This window comes from Prunus mume, linkage group LG2, assembly GCF_029339155.1.
Source record: "Prunus mume cultivar Tortuosa linkage group LG2, ASM2933915v1, whole genome shotgun sequence".
Taxonomy (NCBI): Eukaryota; Viridiplantae; Streptophyta; class Magnoliopsida; order Rosales; family Rosaceae; genus Prunus; species Prunus mume.
Genome location: NC_142699.1, coordinates 25,661,238 through 25,680,549, shown reverse-complemented (window position 1 = coordinate 25,680,549; position 19,312 = coordinate 25,661,238). Strand labels below are relative to the sequence as shown.

Here is a 19,312-nt window from a genome sequence, read left to right as displayed (position 1 = left end):
TTTTTTCCTTTTTAAAAACATATTTAAAAAACAAGAGGCAGCAACCTGCTACTATCCGATAAACCCCACAATCCCCAATACATTAGATAATTCATATGAAATATACTATTCTGTTTCCTTTGTTTTTTTCTTTTCCCAATCTTGCTTTTTCTCTTATTTTATAGTTAATTTTTTAATTTTTTTGTATATGTATATATATATATATATTTGTTCCTTTTGCTCTTTACTTTGTGTTTAGTTTTTATTTTTCATTTTTCTTTTTGCTTACACCATATGCGAACTTGGTAATGGCAAGGAGGTCTGACAAAACTGCAATGAAAGATACCAATTTTTTCAATGCTCACGGTGCTGCTTCGATAGTAAATGTGGGATTTCGTCTGCTATAGCAAGGAACCAAGAGTGTGCCACATTGACTGTTCAAGTCGCATCCTTGAAGGATGAAGTGCTGAATTGCATAGGCTCCTCAAACATGCAAACCGACATATAGAAGCACTAAAAAAGAAAAATCGAGACTTTGCTGAATTGGTGGTCTTACAAACTATTGTATCAAGAAGAGACAAATAAGGATTTGAGATGAAGAGATGCAATTCTCTTTGATAATGAACATGAGTATTCTTTATGGTTTTATCTATTAACTATGAATTAAAATATTATCGTTTCATTTAGATGAGTCTATTTTGTATAAATTTTTTTTAACCTTTTACACGTTGACCCCCGGAATTAAAATTCCTGGATCCGCCACTGATTACAGATGATCTTACTAGACAAACTTTTAACATCTCAAATCTTGCTTCTAAATCAAACAACCAATTGCGATGTATATTCTACTTTTGTGCTTTATATGCTAAATAAGTAGAAACCAAACCAACTAGAACATGATGTATATTGTATAGTTGTGGTGTGTGGAAAATAACAATGAAAATTACACATATCAAGACATAATACAAAGGAAAAAGAAAACTGTGCTTGACAGAGAAACATGAAATCACCATTTCTGAGTCAAGATATAGCATACTAACGGTAGTTATAAACAGGTCCTGCCTGGTTTCTCCTTGCTTATAAAACTCTCATTCCTTCTTGTCTGGTTGGGTTCTGGATCACCTCCAAGCATTGTGAAATGCTTTCTTTCAATGTGCTTGTCAACCCCAGCTAATTAAAAAGAGAAGGGCAAGGTGTGGTCGGTTAGAAACCAAGGACATAAGTCGATCGTGTAAGAAAAAAAGTTTCAACTGTAATATAAAGGTGGCTTCCGTTGATTTTACTCAATAAAAAATTTATACCTCGAGTCCTACTGCTGGAAATGTAATATATTGTGGTGTATATGCTCAAGCACGATGTCTTAAAATTCCCTAGAATGGCCAACTGATTTGTTTCTTAATACTCAAACACCACGACAGGATTGAAATACTGTAACAATCCTGTAAGCAAAAAATTCCAGAATACGCAGCAGAATAAATTCAAATAAAAATGCAAACAATTGCACAAGGGACACACGATATGTTGACGCAGTAAAAAACCTCAAGATGAGGAAAACAACTGCGGGCACTATGCCGGAGAACAAATCACTATGAGAAAGAATACAAAAAGGTCTTACAAGTCTCAACTCACAAGACTAAGGCTCACAAGGCAGACTTGCCTACTCGCCTTTGCTACTCAACCCAACCAGCGATCTTGTCTTCCTTCATCAACAAGAGATGGCACAACTTTGGTCTCGGCTGCTCACACCTCAAGGCACGATTGTTGATCACCAACATGCATAATGCTCATGAACTCACACATATATGAAAAGAAGATTATTTAATCACTCATGGAGGCTAACAAGGAACAGCCACATGAGTTTTCAATATGAACTCTCAAAAACCTCTCTGCAAAATATTTTGTCGTTCTACACTTTTCAACGTTGCAGACACACAAACAAAAAGGCTAAGTTCCTTTCTTTTATTACACGCTTAAAACTAGGTCAGAGACCAAAAAAGGCTTTTAGCAAAAATGGGCTTTTTAACAAATAAATTATTTCTTTAAAACAAATAAAGCCACTTAATTAAAAACCCAGCCGTAAAGACAAAAGAGCCCTTTTGCTTAAATAAGCACCAATCTAAAGAATATAAAACCATCGTTAAAAACTCATTGATGTCTGGCACTGGATTATATAAGACTGAAATCATATATCAGTCATGTACATCTTACAGCCACTTTTGATGATCAAGCAAATATGAAAATATGAATGCATGGATGCAAAACATACCTTGGCATTGTCTCTGAGCCACACTGATCCAGGATAGCAGAATGTCACTTGAAAACTGTAGGTTACACTCAAAGACCTACTCTATGTTTTTGTAACAGGAAATTGCCAATATACCAAAAATTGGTCCTAACATCTCTTCAGCTCATTTGTCCATCTTTTATGTTTCTATTTCACTTACAAACGTTTCTCAGTATTCTTGAATCTTCCCAGAAATTTTTGTCACTAATTTATGATAATCCTTTTACATTGCAGTTAGAGCAATCTGTGCACTGTGTTGATGTGAAAAAGTGGTTCTGCACTTTTGGGCTTAACTTAGTGATGTCTGGGCTTTCGGAATGCTCTTGGGCCTCAGTAGAGCGTGATCCTGCAAAATAAGGGTCCGCTCGGTAAGACATAGAGCACCAGTTTGGTACCGGCCGAAGAAATCCATGAACCATGTTTGGTGTAACACATGTTGGCAGATACCTATAAAGATGTCTACCCATGAACCATGTTTGGTGTCTATGCATGTTCCTCAGATGTTTCCCTGGGTTTACATTATTACATGCATGTTCATGAAATGATGAATCTTTCACATTGGATGTTATCTTTCAGATTGCTACTCAATCTTATACCAACATAGAGAAACTTAAGCAATTCTGCAATTTAATTTTTTATCTCTGTGTCGAAAATTCAGGCCTATTAAGGAAACTAGCACCTTGATTCAGACCTGCATCAAATGCACGTACATCCTGCACCCATATGGGTGGAAAAGTTCAAATACATACCTAAAAGGCCTCGGATATGTGAACCCCCTGTAAATACATATAGTCAAAGAAGTACTTAACACCTTGGCGGGGCCTCATTTCAATTCCCACACTATATCTACGCTCTCCAACCCAAACTTTGTTGCAATCTATTCTATATTTGTACTTATTTTAAAATTAATATTGTATACAAATCTTGACTAAAGCCTCGGTCTCTTTCAGATTTTCTTAAGTTTTCGTTTTTCCCGTGGACATGTTTTGTACATTTTCTCTCTTCTTAATGAAATTCTGTTGTAAACATGGGCTTAGTTAAGTTGGCTAGAGTGGATGTTCTCCCACTCTGCACCCGAGTTTGAATTCCTTTCCCAGTAATTTAGGTTAATTTAAAGTAAAATATTACTTGTATAAAATAAAAAAAAACATTATGTTGCCTATAAAATAATAATAATAAAGTGAGAGAGACCAATATTTACTAATCTCTACTTCCTATATGTAGTTTATTATTGTAAGTCATGTTTGGACATTGAATATTAGTTTCCAGACTTTTCAATCAACCTAGATTAGCAGATAAGTTAACTGCTTGAAAAACACCTACCTGCTAGCTATAGTCCTCTCCTTTGTGCTATTACAAGCTTGAAACTCTAGCTTCCACTGATCCATCTCAAGTCAACATACTCAAAACACACTTATTTTTCAAACATAATATTACATATTATTAAAATACCCTAATTTAATTTGTGACTTATAGCATAAACAGCATATTGTATTAGTATTGTAGCCCTCTAAAAACTATTGGAGAATCGGTTAATTAATAGGGTTGATTTCATTTGAGCAAGCATCTAGCTGGTTACAAATCCCAAAATCATGTTTCTTCCACTCTAAAATTGAAAAAGAAAAATCCTATAATGAGTTGAATTGAAACAAGCCGCTTCTATCTAGTCACACCTTTTTTGTAAAATAAGCCACTCAATTGGGCCGCTTGAAAAGCCCAATCCAAACTATTTTATTTCCAAGAGTAAGTCTTATAAAGATCTCCAAGGAACTCTAGTTTTCCAATATATGACTAATTTCAACTTAATCATGTTTGCAATGCCTTATAAAAACCAACAAAATCCTTATCAATATACCTTTATTTTAAGTTGAACACAATCCGCAATTCAAGTTCCTTCCCAATATCAATCAATCGTTCTTCCAATCCAGTATAGAAATAGTTCGTGTACAATCACATAAAAGAACCAAACCCACTTAAACTTGCCAGTTCAATTTTAAAAAAATTATATTATCAAATTCAAAGCAGATGAATTGCATAAAGTAAAGTGTAAACATTGAAAATGACCAAGTGTGAGTGAATGAATGCTCTTACAAAAATTGGGTTGTCATGTGCACCAACAATGCGTGTGGAGAAAAGAAAAGTAACTTGAAGGACTTTGAGAGTTTTGCACAAGGAAGGTTGGTCAAAATGACTTTGTTTTCTTAACGATATCCCTCACGGTCCAATAACATGTCGCCACGTCAATAAATTTCATTTCACCATTACGTTGAGCCCAAAACTTTGTTTTCTTAATGATGGCTTCAATTAAAATTTCGAATATTCCCCGAGACTCACAATTCTTCCAATAACTTGTTAAGTGAGATTGAACATGAAAATATTTTAAAGAAGGGCCATATAACCATCAAACTTAAAAACAAATTAATACAATCTTCAATAATGATATGAGGGGAAATAGAAAAAGACAACAACAAAAAAAAAAGAACTCTCCAGCCAAAAGCAGAGTATTCATCGCCATAATCTTTCACAAGCTCTCGTTTGTCTCTGTAATTTCATTTTCCTCTAGCACAATTTCTCTCCACAAGTTCGAACATGGCTTCCAGAGCACAACAAATTGTCGATGACCTCAATACTACAATCACCAACTTGGGTTTTGAGCGTTTTGATCCACCTGTACTCCTGGCACCCACCACAGTACAGGTACATTCCTCATCTTATCTACAAGTTTCTTAGCTTTGTTCTCATTTTTCTGTAGGATGAGTTCAATCTAGCACTTGGGCGTCCTCTGGTTACAGAGGTGAGTTGAAAAATTCTGTCTGAATATAAAGATCAATTATTTTCCAGCTTTTGATGAAATGGGTTTCTTTATACTTCAAGTGTACAAAATGGGGTTGTACAAAATGCCAAAATGGATTTATAGAAAAATGGGTTTATGTTAATGTTGAATCATGATGTTGTGGTTGTGGCTGATGTTGTGGATGTGTCTGACGTTGTGGATGTCCCTGGTTCCGAGGAATTCAAGACAAGTCCTGTCAACTTCTGAATTGCCTAATAGTTTAGTTTCTCCCAATATCTCAAATCTATCTGTAGTTGCAGAATTTTTGAAGCATCTTTATTTGTTACAAAATTATTATTTATTTCTTAAATGCTTAATTGATGTTACTCAAAGTTTATTCTCATTTCTCATCTTAGAAATGTGCTAATAGTCATCACATTTTTACCTATATACGTTCACCATATACATGTGACAACAACATCATCAAAGAATGTCTCATATAATCCTTAGTTTTGATGTTTAATGAATGAACATGATAGATAGCTATTAGAAAAATCGGTTACTAGCAACCAACTCACAATATAGGACATGGATAGTTTCAGTCACTAAATATATTTCAATCAAGTTTAAAGAGTAAATTTAGACAGATTGAATTTTATTTTACCAATTATATCTTATTTAAACCGGCTGAAACTGAAACATTCAAAAAGGAAAAAAGAGTTTATTTAGTTTGATTTTAACAAGTGTTAAGTCACTAAACATTGCATAAATAAAGAAAGTTGGTAAAAAGACGATGGCCCGGTAGAAAATCCAACATGGGCTGAATGGATTGGAAGCATATTAATTTTGTCTAAAGCCCATACAGAGAAGCTCAAAGAGGCACTGAAATACAAGACACGACTCAAGTTCTCAAGTCAAAGAAAAAGATTTCTTAACTTTTGTTTCGTTGGAATGGAAACTTGGTTGTGTTGTGTTTGTTGGTTATTTAATTGGGTTTATGCTGATAAAACTAATAGATCATACATTTGTTGGATTAGAGAAGAGATTCTTGTTTACCTAAACCATCCTTTCTTTGTCAAGTACGTACCCTTTGTTTACAAATACAGAGCAAAAACACTTGAAATTCTTTCAGCTTTTGGAAAATTGAACTTCATTTCAAGAAAGAACATACTGCACATCAGACCAATAGAAAAAAAAAGAAAAGAAAAATAGAGTCCACAGCACTATCACCTTTTTTTGATATAAAAAATCTCTTGAGAAGTGGAAAAGTCCTGCAGGTGACAGTATCCCAGCTTATAGCATGCAGATTGCAGAGGACATGGTAGAGATGTCTTAAAAGACTCTTTGGTTTCCTTAAAAAGAAAATGAGGCAGGACAGTGCTCCTTTCATCAGTAAAGTTGTAGCCTCCTCGGTACCAACCACAACAAGCCCATCATCTCTTGTTGTGGCTTGCCTTTCCACGAATGTTGAAAGAACGAAGCTGGCGGTCTGTAGACCACTGATTACACGACGACGCTGGTGGTCTGTAGACCCACTGATAAATCATGGACCCGAATTGACAAGGGCCTCAGCTTTGAACATATAGAGTTCATCAGTCGGGAGCTATATGCTGCAACCAACAACCCGTCGGAGTCTTTAATAGTGTTTCAGTTTGACACAAATAATCATGATGATCATCAGCAGCAGCAGCAGCAAATCCAATACAGGGCCGAAAGGTTGGTTGTACTTGACGACTCCGGGCCAGATCGTGTGAGGTTCGAGCATATATTTAGGATAAAAAAGAGTCGTCTTTTCCTTGCAAAAGATTTCTCTACATCAACGGAGTTGCTTATGATTACTTTTCCAGACAATTTTCTAGAGGAGAAGCTGTTTCTATGTCCACCTCCTCCTCCTCGATGGGTAGAGATTGTTGGATTTTGTGATCGGATATTGTTTCTATTCCAGAAATGCATGGAATTGACTGATGCCATCAACGTCGACACTAATGATCTGCTTGATATGGATCTAATATACGGCATCTATACTAGTATAAATTTATTAAGGAAACAAGCCATATGGCTCACCCCAAATCCTTGGTAGCATCCATTACATCCTAATGAAAATGGACTCATATCTAAGCACCGCTTATCTTCTTCTATTTCAAGGTTTCGTTTGCTTTCGCTTGCTTTGTTTTTGTTAGCACTAGCATAGCTGCATCGTTGCTCATTGTTCTGAGACACTTTTTTTTTCCTTCAAGTGTCGCAGTCAATTTGTATGGTGAATGGCCTTGGGTGATTTAGCAGATTATGTTTGTTGCCTTTAGCAGTAGTGGATTGATTAATAGAATGTTTTTTTTTCTTCCTAGGATTTGGTTTCAATTCCTTCAAGTCATGCCTCATGAAATGTCAAGTTGTTTTTCTAATGTCTTTCTCAATTAACGATAATTTACAGCTACAATAAAATATGATTGCGGGAAAATCACACATTGTGCAATCCCCCCATTACTGTAATAAAAACCAACGATAATTTTGGACTCCCCCACTTGCCCTCTCTGTCTTCAGCAGGTTGAATCAGCCGAGCACTTGTTGTTCCCATGCCCTTGGACAATGGCAGACTGGTTTGGTGCCCCATTTTCCTAATAAAGTTTATCCTAAACCAAACTCTAAAACTAAAACTATAATTTCTTTCTCATCTTCCTCCATATCACTTGGCTGACCCTAAACCAAACCTAAAACTAAAACCAAACTCTTCCAAATCCAATACACCAGAAATTATGAATCTATCAAAATCTGGAAAAAGAATATAAGAAATTGCTTGCTCCTTGTCTTACTCCCAAATTCAAAGCTCGCCTAGTTTGTTACTAGTACTAGTGCTTTGCAGAACAAGAGATTCTGAGATGGATGCGGCAGGTAGGCACCTTCAACTAACTTCAAGGATGTATGAACAAGGCTAGGCTTCTCAAGCTGGGTTTCTTGGGATTTGTAAGCTATTGAGAAAAGAGATTCTGAGCATGAAAAAAACAAAAAAGCTATCATAATAAAAACTAAATTGGAAACTCATTATTATTACCCTACAACTCAATTACGCTACTGTTCTAACAAATTTTGATGTCTCTGTACGTACTAACGGTGATGCAACATCACGTTTGTCTTGCCATTAAATTCAACAAATTTTGATAACATAAGATCTAATTTCCTTTATACTAAAAGATTAATTATTCATAGGTCCATCTTTTAGGGGATTTTGATGGTCTTGAAGATGTTCAGTCAAAAAAAACCAACAGCCAGCCAGCATGCTAAAAAGATATCTTCATGTTAAAAGTTAAAACAGTACAATATATAAACATTAAATTACACAAGACATCACTAAATGTGGTGGGATCTGGGATGGGAGAGAAATGACAGAGTATTCTACACAAGTTTTCAATTATCATTAAGACATGATATCTATAGCCAAAGATCAATGCCATTCTATTCCTCCCAATGTGGTAGAGCCCACTCCTTCCCATACCTCATTGAGGCCTACTTCTTCATTGTCAATGCCTTCCCTGTCGCAGTCCCACCAGCCACAGCCATTTGCATCTGCTACCACAAATCAGGAACCAAAATTACTAAACAACAATAACAACCTTACACACCTCAACCTCAAGAGACAAAACATAAAAGGAGAAAAATTGTGCTTCACAGAGAAACATGAAAAGATAACTTCTGATTCAAGATATAGCATACTAACAGTGATTATAAACAGGTCCTGCTTTCTCCTTGCTTACAAAACCCTCATTCCTTCTCCTTTTCTGGTAGGCTTGTGGTTTTGGTTTTGGATCACCTCCAAGCACTGTGAAATGTTTTCTTACAGTGTGTTTGGCACCGCCGCCTATTTGAAAGAGAAAAGCGGGTTGGTAGGTCAGATTTAGAAACCAAAGACATAAGTTGGTTGAGTAGGAAAACTAGAAAGTTTTAGCTGGAACATAAAGGTGGCTACACATGATCTTCCTTGACAAACTTTTAACATCTCAAATCTTGCTTCTAAATCAAACAACCAAATGTGATGTATATTCTACTTTGGTGGTGTATATGCTAATAAGTAGAAACCAACTAGAACATGATGTGTATAGTTGTGGTGTATGGCAAATAACAATGAAAATTACACATCTCAAGACATAATACAAAGGAAAAAGAAAACTGTGCTTCACAGAGAAACATGAAATAGTAACTGTTAACACCATTTCTGAGTCGAGATATAGCATACTAACTGTAGTTATAAACAGGTCCTGGTTTCTCCTTGCTTATAAAACTCTCATTCCTTCTTGTCTGGCTGGGTTCTGAATCACCTCCAAGCATTGCGAAATGCTTTCTTGCAATGTGCTTGTCAACCCCAGCTAATTAAAAAGAGAAGGCCAAGGTGTGGTCGCTTAGAAACCAAGGACATAAGTTGATTGAGTAAGAAAAAAAAGTTTTAACCGGAATATAAAGGTGGCTTCAGTTGATTTTACTCAATAAAAAATTTATACCTCAAGTCTTACTGCTGGAAAATAAAAAATCAAATGTAATATATTGTGGTGTATATGCCAAAGCATGATGTCTTCAGCTCATTTGTCCATCTTTTATGTTTCTACTTCACTTACAAACTTTTCTCATTAATCTTGAATCTTCCCAGAAATTTTTGTCACCAATTTATGACAGTCCATTATTTATATATTTACTGTTCGAGAAAACTCTGCACTGCAATATTTGTTCTTCACAATATCAAAGTTCTAATTTCTGCTGATGATGAGATGATCACAAACATTAAGCAGAGACCCAACTCATATAACTTTCTAGTTTTAGTTATAGAGATGATAAGCAGTACTATGAATTTCAGAGCCTAAGAACTTTACCACTGAAAGAAAAGACTGGTAGACATGGAAATACATGAACCATGTTGGCAGATACATACAAAGATGTCTATCCATGAACCATGTTTGATGTCTACGCATGTTCGTCTGATGTTTCCCAGGGTTTACATTATTACATGCATGTTCATGAACTGACGAAGCATTCACATTGGATGTTCTTTCAGATTGCTACTCAATCTTATACCAACATAGAGAAACTTGAGCATTTCTGCAATTTAATTTTATCCTTGTGTCTAAAATTCAGGTCTATTAAGGAATCTAGCACCTAGAGTCAGACCTGCATCCAATGGACGTACATCCTGGACCATGTGGGAGGAAAAGTTCAAATACATACCTAAAATAACTCAGATATATGCATCCCCTGTAAATACATATAGACAAAGAAGTACTGCACTTAACACCTTGGCGGGACCTCATTTCAATTCCCACACCACATTTCTCCAACCAAAACTCTGTTGCAATCTATTCTATATTTGTTCTTATTTTAGAATTAATAAGCACACTTACATAGCACAACTGTTAATCATATTACTTGAGAGTCAATGCACCATAAGAGTTAGCATGTAAAGACATGGAAAACTGATTACACTCTACTCCCTGTTGTGGAGCTCTTTGATACTACTGATGAATTAAACAACCAAATTCTTGAAAGCACAGGGGCCGTTGAATTATTTAAAGAAAATAAACTAATCTTAATTTTATAGTGAATAATAATATAAACGGAACAGAATTGTGATCTTTGGCTTTTATACACATAATATCCAGTCCTGAGCAAGCAATATTCTATGGAATTGATTGAGTTGCAACATAAAGAAAATATTCAGTTTTCAATAATATTTTATATTCCTCTAGTTTCCCTGAAGACCAACCAAATACAAATCAGCAAGCAAGAGAAGATTTAGTTTATTCTAAGAACGTCTTTGCACAAGAGAAATTGAGATAGGAAGGCAAACCTTCAAAAGGGTTCCTCCTTTTTCTTGATTCTTCTACAACATCTCCGTTAGAACTTTCTACTCGACCATCAGTGGATGGACCTAAAGAATGTCCTTTTCCTAGATCAGTATGCTTGAATTGTTCAAAAGCCAATAAAGCAGCAACATGATTCTTCTCAGCTTCCCCTCCTTTCTTGGCCTCAATTTGCTCATCATGATCAATGCACTCACTTAAATCTCTCAGGCCAAAAATTGACGAGAAGGGCCTCAACCTTGCCTGAGAATTTAAACCAATTTCAGTTAAACCCCAACTTTTAAATTAAAGCCCCAAATGCTCCATACATTTCAAGTTTCAACTTTTAAATCAAAGACCCAAATGCTCCATTCAATTGCAAATTTCAAGCTCAACTTTTAAATCACATACCCAAATGCTCCATCAATTTGCAAATTTCAAGTTAAAACTTCTAAATCAAAGACCCAAATGCTTCTAAAAGGAAAATACAAATTTCAAGTTCCAAAATTTCCATCTTTTTAAATTTCAAGTCCCAAATTTTCCAGTATCTCCATCCAATTTCTTATAGTTCTTTTAAAGTTACAATTTTTCCTTAAACTATTGATTCACATATGTAAATGTAGGCAACAATAGAGAGGAATCGCCCCTTTGGTTTCCTTTTATCAATGAAAATATAAATAAAATTTAACAGAGAACTTAAAACCCAATATTTGATAGTCTTTCCTTTCCGTTCACCAATTTATCAACAGCCAATAAACGTAAGGGTACCTTTACTGTCGTGGGTTTTCCAGCAGTCTGGTGCGGCTTCCGTTCCGAGAGCCGCACATGCGAGCCCCCATCGGGATCTTCTTCTACAGCCTTGACACTAATTTCACGCGCAAAAATTATATCTTGGAACAAAAAAATAATCAATAGAAGATATATTACAAAAAAATAGAAGGGTTTGTGTTTCTTTTCGCTTACGACTTTTTTGAGCAAGACAAGAATAATGAAGGAAGTGAGCGCTGCCCTACAGCCCTAAACCTTGGCGGAGTTTTCTTTGAGCTCATTTCAATGCTCCAATCTCTGATAAGCAAAGTTTCTGTTCTTGCTGTGTTCGCGCCTTGAAGTTTTGGAAGGTTTTATGATATGCTTTAAAAACTCTCACTTTGAAGTTTTCGCGCCAATGATTTGAAATTTTTATTATGAAAAAACCAAACTTCCTGGTGAGGGTCTTTTGCTCAATGTGCCCTGTGCGTCACCTCCCCTTTTCTTCCCTTCAACTGTTGGCCTCAAATTCCGAAAAAATGGTCAATTTTGGGCAAATTTAAAAACATTCCTCTATTTTTGACAATGTGATATTGTGAGTCATGCTCTAATTTATGAAGACGGGAATCCGAACTTGGATATAAAGAAATATTCTAAAATATTTTTATACATATTTTCTTTTGGCATGCCCACTACATTTTGATAAGTCCGGATTCATATTCTTCCAAATTATTTTATGATCCATTATAACGACTAGACGTAATTAAAAACTCACAAGTGCTATGTGCTTTTCATTTGAATTATAATACCGGACCGAAGCTGCCCTTAAACACATATGTAATATTTGTAAAAGATAACTATATCAAAATGGGTTGGAGTATCTCTAATTTATTTTTTATTTGTTAGGTTGATGGGTAGTCAAATTTCAAGCACAATTCAAATAGAAAAAAAATTGAATCATATTCATATTAAAATCTGATTTATTAATAGGGCTACAATATTTAAAAATAATAATAACTAAACAAGTTGAGGACCTAATTTATTTATATGATAAGGTCTGCAAAAAAATAAATAGAGATTTATGATGCAAAACTGGTTTTTTTTTGCTTTTCAATAACACAATCTATTGAAATAAATTAAAATTTCTTTTATATTTACATTATTTTTTTCTTAGGTTAAAAGTCATTTTTAGTTCCTATAGTTGACATCTTTTTCACTTTTCATCCATGTAGTTTCAATTTGGTTAATTGTGCCCTTATAGTTTCATAATTGTAGCAATTCAAGGACAAGTTGTGAATTTTATCAAATTCTTTAACGGGATCAGGGGAATTTCCATCAACTATTGATTTTGACATTAGGATTTGTAGATTAATGAATTTAGAGCTAGATTGGGAATGCTTTTATTATTATTTGCTAGTTTGGTCACTTTGGAATTTCATTTCAATGACAAATCAATTGCTTGTTTCTTGTTTGTGATAAAAAAAATATTTAAATTTAAGTTTCTAATTTTTTAAAACTAGAAATGGATGAAAATACCCCTAACGTCGTGAAAGAAAATTGACAAAACTCGTGACCTGTCCTTAAATTGCTCAAATTAAAATTATAAAGACGAAAAGTGAAAAAGAGATAAACTATAGGGACCAAAAGTAACTATTAACCTTTTTCTTGAGAAGGGAAAAAATATACATATTAAACCTTGCATAGGGTAGTTCAGAGTGCAGAGCTCCTCCTTATAGCCTTCCATTTTCGCTCTGGTTCTTAGCTTCCTTGTGGCTCAAGTCTCATAATCCAAACCCATGTTTACATCAGCAAAAATGAACCGTCAATGGCCAACTTGTAGCCGATTCTGCTTTTCTGATTGATTTCTCCGGCAAACCCACATTTGATATGACGATTTTTGAAAACCCAAAAAAGTGAAGAACGATGGACTCGGAATTTTCTGTGCAATTGCAAACACAAGCCTACGGCGTTCTAAGTTCCAAAGATGGGCATCCCATGGAGACCCTCTTCTCTCATCTCTTCAGCCCCCAGGAACCCCAACGATCTCAAGCCTATAGTCTTCTCCATTGTTGCAGAAAGCACTTCCCAGATTTGTTATTCATAAAGCTCTTCTATGTGATCAGGCAAGGCCCTTCTGCTGACATTCGTGCCAGGTCAGCCCTGGTTCTTCGTTTTGTGCTTTGTGACCTTTGGCCTAAGTTGTCTTTGAATGCTCAAATTAACATGAAGAACAACTTTCTTGTTTCTCTTCAAGAAGAGTGTTCATTGCCCACTTTGAGGATACTCTGTGCCATTGCATCTGAAATGGCATCAGAGATTTCTGGGGTTGGCAATGAATGGCCAGAATTCATTGAGTATTTGTTGAAGTCTTTTCAGTCGGATTCTGAAGGGTTTCAACTTTCTGCTTTGTGGGTGCTTGCTTTTTTGCCAAAAGTGTACCGCCCGGTTGCTTGTAAAGCTTTAGCTCCCAGCATTGAACCTATACACTTGGCTTTTTTAAGTGCATTGAATTCGGAAAATGCTGATATTCAGGTCGCCACATTTAGTGCTGTGGTTAGTTTGATTCATTTGTTTTCAAATTCATCAGGGCGGAATTGGTTTCATGACCTTTTGAGAGGGATGATGGTTGGACTGTTTAATTTGTTAAGTCGCTTGAAAGAAGAATATGCTCGAGGGGCTCTCAAAGAGTTAATAATGTTGGTAATGGAAGAGCCACTACTCTTGAAGCCATACCTTAATGAACTAGTACTTGACATGCTTAAGATAGCAGAGAGTGAACAAGTGACAGAGGGAACCAAAGTGTTTGTTCACAAATTCTTGCTAACCATAGCAGAAGCAAGCGATTTGGCACTTACGATGAGGGGGTTACCATATCAGACTTTGGTTAGGCTGCTCACAGTCCCAATGAAACTGCTTCTCTGTATAAATGATGACAATGCATGTTACAACAAGGAAAGTGACCAGGGTGTGAATGTCGGGAAGACAGATCTTGGAATTGCTTACCTGACCAAAATTTCAACTGCCTTAGGTGAAAAGACAATGACCCCCATTGCTTTTGAGTTGTTCTTGGAGTACATGGATGCTTCTGATTGGAAGAAGCGTCACGCAGGAATTTCTATGCTTGCAGTGATTGCAAAGGAGTGCTCCGGCGAAATGGTAATAGCATACATACTATTAACTGATATTTGGGAATATTTATATGATACTGTATTGCACCTTCTCTAAGTATAATGATTAAGGAAAATGGTAGTTGGTTTACCAAGTATAAACTGTTTATTTTTTATATGGTTCAATCAGTCAATAAATATTTTGTGTAGGTATCAATAAAAATAAAGGAATGTTGTATACACCATATACATTTTCTGTTTTACTTGTATCTCTTGTATCCTTTTTGCACATCTGGCCTGAGACTCTGGGGTTTAAGGTTTGTTAATGATAAAGCTAGATTACCTCCTGACAGTCTGAACAATTTATAGTGCACAAATTTGTGTTAACTTAGTATTGAATTAGTATCCAGTACCTACTATTTCATGATTGTATATGATCCTTAGATCTTCAGTGTCTCTCAACCCATTCCTTTACTGCAGGTACTGATGAAAAATTGTTTGGAACAAGTTACGAGCGTTATTTTGAAATCATTCCAAGATCCCCATTCTCGAGTTTGTTGTGCAGCTTTTAATTTTATGCAACTGCCTATAACCCTAATAGAGGCAATGCAAATCCTCCATCATTTGAGGATTGTGCCTGCACTAGTTACTGCACTTGACCAACATTCAATTCCAAAAGTAAAGGTCTGGGTTATGAATTTACTATGTGTTATGCTATTTGGTGATTAATTACATTCTCAGTTATTTTTTATCAAATATTTTTTCCGTACAGTCATCATGATTGTGTAACCTCATTGATATATCTCTCTAATCATTTTTTATAGGCAAAGTTCCTCTGTGATTTTTTATTTTTTATTTTCTGTTAAGCTCCCATCCTGGTAAATTTTTTTTTTTTCCTGAGCTTAAAACCTATAAAGATGATGGTTTAGAAGTTATGGTGACAGGGGATGGATTAATGATGGTTTCCTTTTTCTTAGATGGCTATATTTTAGGCATTTGGTGATTATGTGTTGATTTTTTCAGAGGTAGACATGCTTTTATGTATCGTTAGGATTGCAGTTTAAGTAGGATTAATTTGTGTTTGAGAAAGGATCCTTTGATCTATATATTGTTTTCCAGTAACACTCCTCTCTCTCTCTCTCTCTCTCTCTCTCTCCCTCTCATTCTTTGCCAGTAACTCATCTCTTTTTCATTATTAATTTTGACATGTTATACTTATCTTTATAGTACAGTTATATTTTATAGTTATAATAGTCCAAAGTATTTGCAATTATGATACTGTATCTTTGCACTTTTGGTCGTCATACTAAGCAAAGTATGCATCTTTTCGTTTCTGTCTCAACATTATCCATTCAGAGCAGTCTTCCATTGTGTATTGACAAGCAGCGCAGGTTTATTTGTTGGAAGAGGAGATAGTTTAATATAAAAAATAAAAATAAAAATAAAATTCTTGATGCTTATTTACTCATATTACTCTATATATTTCTTACCTTTGCGAATTGCTGCCTAATTTGATCAAGTATTTCTTTTTTAAAATCTTCCTGCAATCTGCCTTTTTTTTACCTTTTGTTACTCATTTGGTTCTTGAACATTGAAATCCATCCACACTTTCTTTCTCGTTTTAATATTTTGAAATGCCCCACTAGTTATTTGCTGGCAGGCAAACAGCTAGAACTGACTGACTCTGATCCCTTTGTTTGCATTCAGGAACAAGCTGCCTCAGCAGTACTACACTTGATAAAGAAACTACCTTCAGATGGCTTAAGAATGCACACAGACTTGGATACTATATTGAGCAAACTGCAGAAAGAACCACGGGTATAATTATATGTATATGTTATTTTCTAAAATTAATCTCATCAACAAGACCACCGTTCAAGTGTGGTGGACTGAAGACATCTGCTCCTGATCCAGTCTGTATATGGTGTGTGTGTGTGTGTGTGTGTGTGTGAGGGGGGGGGAGGGAGGCATTTGAATGAGAACATAAGTCTTCAACTTAAGTCCTCATTAGATAATGTCCATTATTTTTGTTTAGATGCAAAAAATCCTCCCCCACACCCCCAAACCAAGAGGAATCACTTTCTACAATTTTAACAATTAGAATTTGGATGGTCAGTTGGAAACTTTTCAGATTTTCTCTCTTAGTGATATTAAGCATTTGAAAAGAAATCTAAAAAGCCATGCTGACTAAGTATATAGAGTAGACAGATCGAGAGGTTACTCCTTCATGTGAGTGTCTCTTGACATGCCATAAAGTTTTGTATTGTCTGCACAAAAGTATACTGAATCTGTTATCTCAATGGAATCTTCGCCAAATGAATTTGTCAGCTAAGACAGTCAGGATGAAGTCAACACATAGTCAGGTTACTGGAGTTCTTTAGGTAGTCACCGTGTACTAGGGTAGGGTTAGGAGACTGAAATAGCATAATTTTCTTAACTGAAAAGGATATTTTGGAGATCCACCATTTTGGGTTGGGGTTTCTGAACTTAAGTGGATGAAGATGCCCTTAGGTTGGGTAGGTAGCAAATCATAAAGAAGAAAAAAGAAACAATCAGACCACTCTTCGGTGTGTCTATTTTGAGGTGAGCAACCACACACTATTTGGTTGACTGCGATGTGGCAGCGGTAGACCAAAATGCCAAAATTTGAATAACTTACGTATAGAGCCATTGTGCTTTCGTCCTATAGAAGGCAATGGATAACAGCGTTGAGGTATGCTCAGTTCTCTTCTGTTCTTTGTTCTGTTTCGACTGTTTGTGCTTGATTGGACATTAACTACGTAAATGAGACAGTTTGCACACATAATGACTTGCTCATATAGCTTATTTTTTAGTTCAGTTTTGGAGAAGTTGTAAATCTTAAAACCATAGCTTGTGTTAGAATGAATGACTTGTTAAAAGTGAGATTATAGTAGGCTGGCAATGAAGCCATGAGTAAAACTGGCTGGTGGGGTTGTATTTTAATGGAATTGTTTAGGTCCTTCTGGTCAATGGGTGCGCTTGTGGATGTAGGCAAATAGCTGAACTCATGAAAACTCAGTGTTTGTGTTTGTAAGTGGTTTGAATTGATTGAAAAAAAATGTTGTTTGCACATTAAATTTCTGAAAATTTCATTATCCAGTCGAAAGTGGGTCTTTCAGAAGTAGATTTGATTCACATCTATATTTTTGCTCATCAACCTAATTTACCTAATTTCTTCTTTCAGAGCTCTCCTGTCTTGCCTTTAGTTAATTTTAAATTTTAAATTTATTTTAAACTTTAAAAACAAAAAAGAATCACTTATGGCCTCTCTTATCCAATTTACTCTTTCATCCTTTTCACATCAAGGATAAATATTGGAGAAGAGATTACTTGTACACCCTGTGATGTGTGATCTGTTTTTTATTATTTCATCAGTTCTTTGATGTTGTGAGCAAGATGCAGTATTGAGAGTCACTGAATTGGAAAGACATTACTGTATTCTTCTAGTTATTGATAACTGTATTCTTATGGTTTTGATTTTTCATTTTTATTTTCTTTTCCATCCTTTTCCAGGGGCACGCAGCGGGAAATACAACGTAGTGTTCATACGGCTCGAAATCAGCACTTTTTTTCTCTCTGTTCTGAAAGAAGATGGGGCACTAAGTCATTTTCTTCCATTTCGTTCTAGGAAAATGAGTTTTCTTTTAAAGGAAACTGAAGAGTGTTTTGAAGACATTCTCTACCGTGGCATGTCCTCCGCAATCTGCATGCTATAAGCTGGGATATTGGCATCTGCAGGACTTTTCCACTTCTTTAGATAGCCCAGATTAAAATGTGCTTATAGCATCCCTAGAGATTTTTTTATTAAAAAAAAAGTGATAATGCTGTGGATTGTATTCTTATATTCTTCTTTTTCTATTGGTCTGATTTGCAGTATGCCAGTATGTTCTTTCTTGAACTGAAGTTCAATTTTCGAAAAGCTCTAGGGTTTGAAAGCTTTTGTAATGGGGTGGCGTGATGAAGCAAGGGACTTATAGTAAGTAAAATGTCCCTTTATAGTATAGCACAACGCAAAAATTCCTAAAAATTATACACTTTTGAATTTTAAATAGTATAGCCTAGGGGTGGAATCGGTTCGGTGGGCCAGTACCGATGACCGACTGAGGGTAGGTAGTTTACCCAAAATTGAAATCGCCGCCAACCAATTTGCAGTCAGCTCTCCAATTGTCGATAATACCGCAAGTAACGGTCGGGCCAGTTTGGTGGTAGGCCTACGGAAATAAACAGATTGAGCTCTTTTGACCAAATTTTTTAGCCCACTTGACATTTTATGGGCTCAATTTGGGATTTGAATGCAGTTTTTAAGCCCAGTTTTGATGGGCAATGTTTTAGGGATTGTTTTTGGACAGTTGTACTTAGGCAAACATGATAAAATGAGAAATTGAAGCCTAAAAGCTAAAACTACAATTAAACATGCTCAAAGCATAAATTGAAGCCTAAAACTAAACATCCAAATCCAAAGTATGACTTAGTTAAACTTAGAGGTGGGTGCGGTTCGGTTTGATTTGGTTTTCACCTCAAACCAGAATCGAAACCAATACTATTTAGTCCAATTCGGTTTGATTTTAATGAAAAAACAATT

General features: G+C 35.5%; 2 protein-coding genes across 3 annotated transcripts; one reads left to right on the top strand and one right to left on the bottom strand.

Moving 5' to 3' along the window:
- Nucleotides 1–8,309: 8,309 nt before the first annotated feature.
- Nucleotides 8,310–12,111, bottom strand: LOC103324326 (uncharacterized). Of its 2 annotated transcripts, XM_008226373.3 has the most exons (6): nt 11,819–12,111; nt 11,624–11,720; nt 10,864–11,119; nt 9,269–9,394; nt 8,749–8,889; nt 8,310–8,597 (listed from the first exon to the last, which is right to left on the bottom strand). In XM_008226373.3, the coding sequence occupies exons 1-6, from the start codon at nt 11,902–11,904 to the stop codon at nt 8,476–8,478; spliced, it is 828 nt and encodes a 275-aa protein (XP_008224595.3). In that variant the 5' UTR covers nt 11,905–12,111; the 3' UTR covers nt 8,310–8,475. The 2 variants fall into 2 exon arrangements, with proteins under 2 accessions (XP_008224595.3, XP_088900880.1); XM_089044754.1 differs by lacking the exon at nt 9,269–9,394 and having other exon boundaries at nt 11,819–12,106.
- Nucleotides 12,112–13,347: 1,236 nt separating this feature from the next.
- On the top strand, nt 13,348–18,524 carry LOC103324343 (uncharacterized). The gene is made up of 4 exons (XM_016791716.2): nt 13,348–14,758; nt 15,190–15,393; nt 16,417–16,527; nt 18,244–18,524. The coding sequence occupies exons 1-4, from the start codon at nt 13,526–13,528 to the stop codon at nt 18,268–18,270; spliced, it is 1,575 nt and encodes a 524-aa protein (XP_016647202.1). The 5' UTR covers nt 13,348–13,525; the 3' UTR covers nt 18,271–18,524.
- Nucleotides 18,525–19,312: the final 788 nt, after the last annotated feature.